At 60.2% G+C, this 3,509-nt stretch overlaps 1 protein-coding gene across 1 annotated transcript in view; it reads right to left on the bottom strand.

Annotated features, from left to right (window-relative positions):
- The window catches only part of SKOR2 (SKI family transcriptional corepressor 2), a 45,913-nt gene extending 42,644 nt beyond the window's left edge, over positions 1 to 3,269 (bottom strand). The window contains exon 1 of the mRNA XM_072605185.1: positions 495 to 3,269. Within this exon, the coding sequence (XP_072461286.1) occupies positions 495 to 3,242 (2,748 nt within the window). The 5' untranslated portion in view covers positions 3,243 to 3,269. The remainder of the gene's footprint in view (positions 1 to 494) is intronic.
- Positions 3,270 to 3,509: the final 240 nt, after the last annotated feature.

Raw genomic sequence — 3,509 nt, 5'->3', positions numbered from 1 at the left:
GAAAGAGCTCTCATTTTGGAAGAACAGTTAAGAGAAGTGTTTGACTTTTGAGGTCAATGTGATTTAAAATTTCATTGTGTGGGAGGGGGTGCGTGCGCATTGTCCTATGGAGGAGAAGGGGGATTAGTTTATTCAAATTACTTGAGTTTAGTCGCCCAGTTACTCTTTGGGGAACAATTGTTCTCTGCAGGGGAGAGAGGGAGCTCTAGGATTAGAAGACAGACTGGGTCGATTAAGGGGTCTTTTCCAACTCCACAATCAACTAACTTAAATATGGGAGGAATGGAAGTCCCATTCCCTCAAAAGGCTTTGCGAAAAAAGATCAGAAACCACATCTTTATGACAGGAAAGAAACCCTACCAAACACACTGAATATTTCATTTCTGTGGGGAAATCTGGTGATCCATCTTTCTTGCGCATATGTAACCGATTCAGCCTAAAGGTGCATTTAAATAATAATAATTAGCTTGAAGGAGCCTAAAGGGGATATTTACATCTTTGTAGGAGGGCTGCTCCTCCAGTGATGGATGGTGGACTGGGCTGCTGGGGCTGCTGCCTCCACTGCTGCTTCTGCTGCCGCTCCCTCCTTTCTGAGTAGCAAGGGGAGGAGGAAGGGGAGGAGGAGGAGGAGGATGCAGGTCTGGATGGCCTTGGTCTCCTAGTTTCTCCTCCTCCTGCTGTAGCCTGGAGGTGTTAAGGACCAGGGGGAAGGAGCCAGCTGGCCGGTCCCTGCTGCCTCCCTTCTCGGTTAGCCCTCGGCCTTGGAGGTAACGGCTGCCTCCGACTAAGGGATCCCCAAGTATCACCCCTCCTCCCTCTTCCTCCTCCTCCTCCTCCTCAGGGTCCCGGCCTTCCTCTTCTTCATCTTCCTCCTCCCCTTCGGGGGGCTTGTGGCCCTCCACATCCACCTCCTGCTCCTCTTCTTCGTCATCCTCTTCCTCGCTGCTGTCCTCACTGGGATAGCTGCAGCTGGTGCCCCCGGGGGACAGGAGGCGGTGGTGGGGCTGAGGTGGGGGCGGTGGGGGCGGTGGAGGAGGGGGTGGTGGGGGCGGAGGTGGAGGCGGCGGGGCCGGATGGTGGCGCTCCGGGCCCGGCTCTTCAGGCTGCTGCAGGAGCAGCAACGGGGAGGGAGGCTGCGGGTGATGGTGGTGATGGTGGTGATGGTGGTGGTGGTGCGGATGGTGGTGATGGTGGTGGTGGTGGTGAGGCGGGTGCGGGTGATGCTGCCCGCCCGCGCCAGCCGAGGCCCCATGAAGCTTGGCCAAGCTCTCGGAGTCGTCCTTGCCCCCAACTGGCCTGAAGGCGCTGGAATGGTGGTATCCGCCGCTGCTGCTGCTGCCCGCTCCTCCCCCAGCCTTACGTCCCCCTGGGCCTTCAAGAAGATGGGGATGGTGAGGTGCTGGCACTCGGCTTCCCCCAGTTCCTCCGCCCCCGCCTGCTCCTCCGGCCCCTTCAGCCGGAGGCGTGGAGTCCGCGCTGCAGTCTCCGCTGCCCGAGGGCGACTCGAAGAGAGCGTCTCGCGTGCCGGCTCCCCCCGACGGCTGAAGCGGCTGCCCTGAGCTTGCGCCGTTGGCAGCAGTGGGTGGCTGGGGCTGCCCTGGAACCGAAGGGGCTTCTGCGCTAGAGCCTCCGTTGCTGCCACATCCTCCTCCCGTTCCTCCTCCCCCTCCGCCACCGCCTGGTTCGGCCAAGTCCAGGAAGGCCTGGCGCAGCAAGGCCGGACTGTCACCCAGCGCGCAGCTGAGAGCGGTCGGGGGCTGGGGAGGAGGCTGTAGATAGGTGGGCATGGGGAGCCCGCCGGGGGTCCGGGGTGGCCAGAACATGCAGAAGGGCGGGTAGAAGGCATCCTTGCGACCCGCGGGCCAGAAAAGCCCCGATAGCCCTGCTTTCTGGGCCCCACCGGCACCTCCGCCTGCCCCTCCTCCCCCTCCGCCCAGGGACTCAGTCCCGGCGGCCCCGTCCTCCTTCTTGTGACACAGGCTGAAGGCGGCGGCGGCGGGGAAGGTGTACGGGTGTGGGAAGAGGCCCCCGCAGCCAGGAAACTTTTGCAGGACTCCACCAAAGGAGCCTTTACTGGGCACGGGAATGACAGGATAGCTGCGGGGGCCTTTGCTGCCTCCCCCGGGTCCCCCGGTTCCTCCGGCCCCAACACCCCCTACTCCACCGCCTCCCGCTCCGCCTCCTCCTCCTCCGGCCACTCCGACCCCGGCACTGCCTGCAGCGGCCGCGGCCGAGAGGCTGGCTGCAGCGGCAGAGAGGCTGGCAGCGGCCACCACGGCAGCCTCCTGCAGGGAGTCCTCGTCATCGTCGAAGCGGGGCCGCTTGTGGTGCGAGTGCGGGCCGCCAGCCAGCTCAGCCAGCGGAGGCGGTGGCGGGGGCGGGGGCGGTGCCCCGAGCAGGTGTGGCCCCAGCAGCCCTCCGCCCCCAGCCACAGCAGCCGCAGCAGCAGCCGCCGCTGCAGCCTTGACGGAACTGAGAGGGTGGCAGGCGGGGTGAGATCCCGGCTGGGGCAGGGCCCTCTTGCGGCTGCCCCCATTGAACATGGCCTTGACGTCCTCCCAGGCGAAGACCAACTCGTCCTGAGGGCTCTTATCTGTGAGCTTGAGGTGGCGTCTCCAGGAGTTGAAGTTGGCGGCGTCGGGTTGCGTGTACTTGGCCTCCGGCGTTCGATGCGAGTGGAAGATGAACTTGTTGGGCGAGAAGTACATGTTGCAATAGCTGCACTTGATACACTTAGCCCGAGAGCTGTTGTAACGCGCGGGGATGAAACTGCCCCTGCAGCCCCAGGCGCACTCATGGGATACGTCGAAGGCAAAGTTATCTGGCAGTTTAGGGGGCCTGTTTTCCCCCAGGAAAGACTTGCAGAGGCGTTCTGCTTCCCTTTTGGTGATCATACCACATCGACGAGAGGAGATGGGCATGGCTCCTGCCCGGCGCAGAATCTCCAATTGCACCGGAGTACATTGCACACAAGTGATGCCCAGGGCCACCCGCCGGTTATGGATCTCATTATAGCTGAAGTTCTTCAGTAGAGTGTTGGAGATCTGGGCCAAGCATAGCCTCTCCTGCCCGTCAATCACCAATGACACTATGGGGATCCCGTAGAGAATTACTTGGCCCACCTGGTTGGGCTTCATGCTGGTGTGGCCTGGCCGAGGCTGGCTCAGGGGATCAGGCTGGTAGGCACTGGATGGAGAAGCCAGCAGGATGTCATTGGGTCCTGGAAGTGGACTTGTGGCCATCTCTTCAACCGTAGGCCCTCGAATGGACTCCCCTTGGTCTTGCTTGTAGACTGGAAAATAAAGGAGAAGATGGCATTGATCTTAGGGCATTTTAGTTTAAAACAAATTGTTAGCTGAGAAAATTGTGATCACTTCCTGTCGGGAAGAGTTGGGATAGGATGATACTTTACAATACTAGTAAACTTCAAGAACACATTTATTTCTCCTCTCATTAAAAAAAGAAAGTATTATAAAGCAAGGATTATTTTTCTCCTTCCTTTTCCCTAA

The sequence above is a fragment of the Notamacropus eugenii genome, chromosome 4 (assembly GCF_028372415.1).
Source record: "Notamacropus eugenii isolate mMacEug1 chromosome 4, mMacEug1.pri_v2, whole genome shotgun sequence".
Taxonomy (NCBI): domain Eukaryota; kingdom Metazoa; phylum Chordata; class Mammalia; order Diprotodontia; family Macropodidae; genus Notamacropus; species Notamacropus eugenii.
Note: the sequence above shows the minus strand (reverse complement) of the source record. Positions and strands in the feature narration are given on the sequence as shown.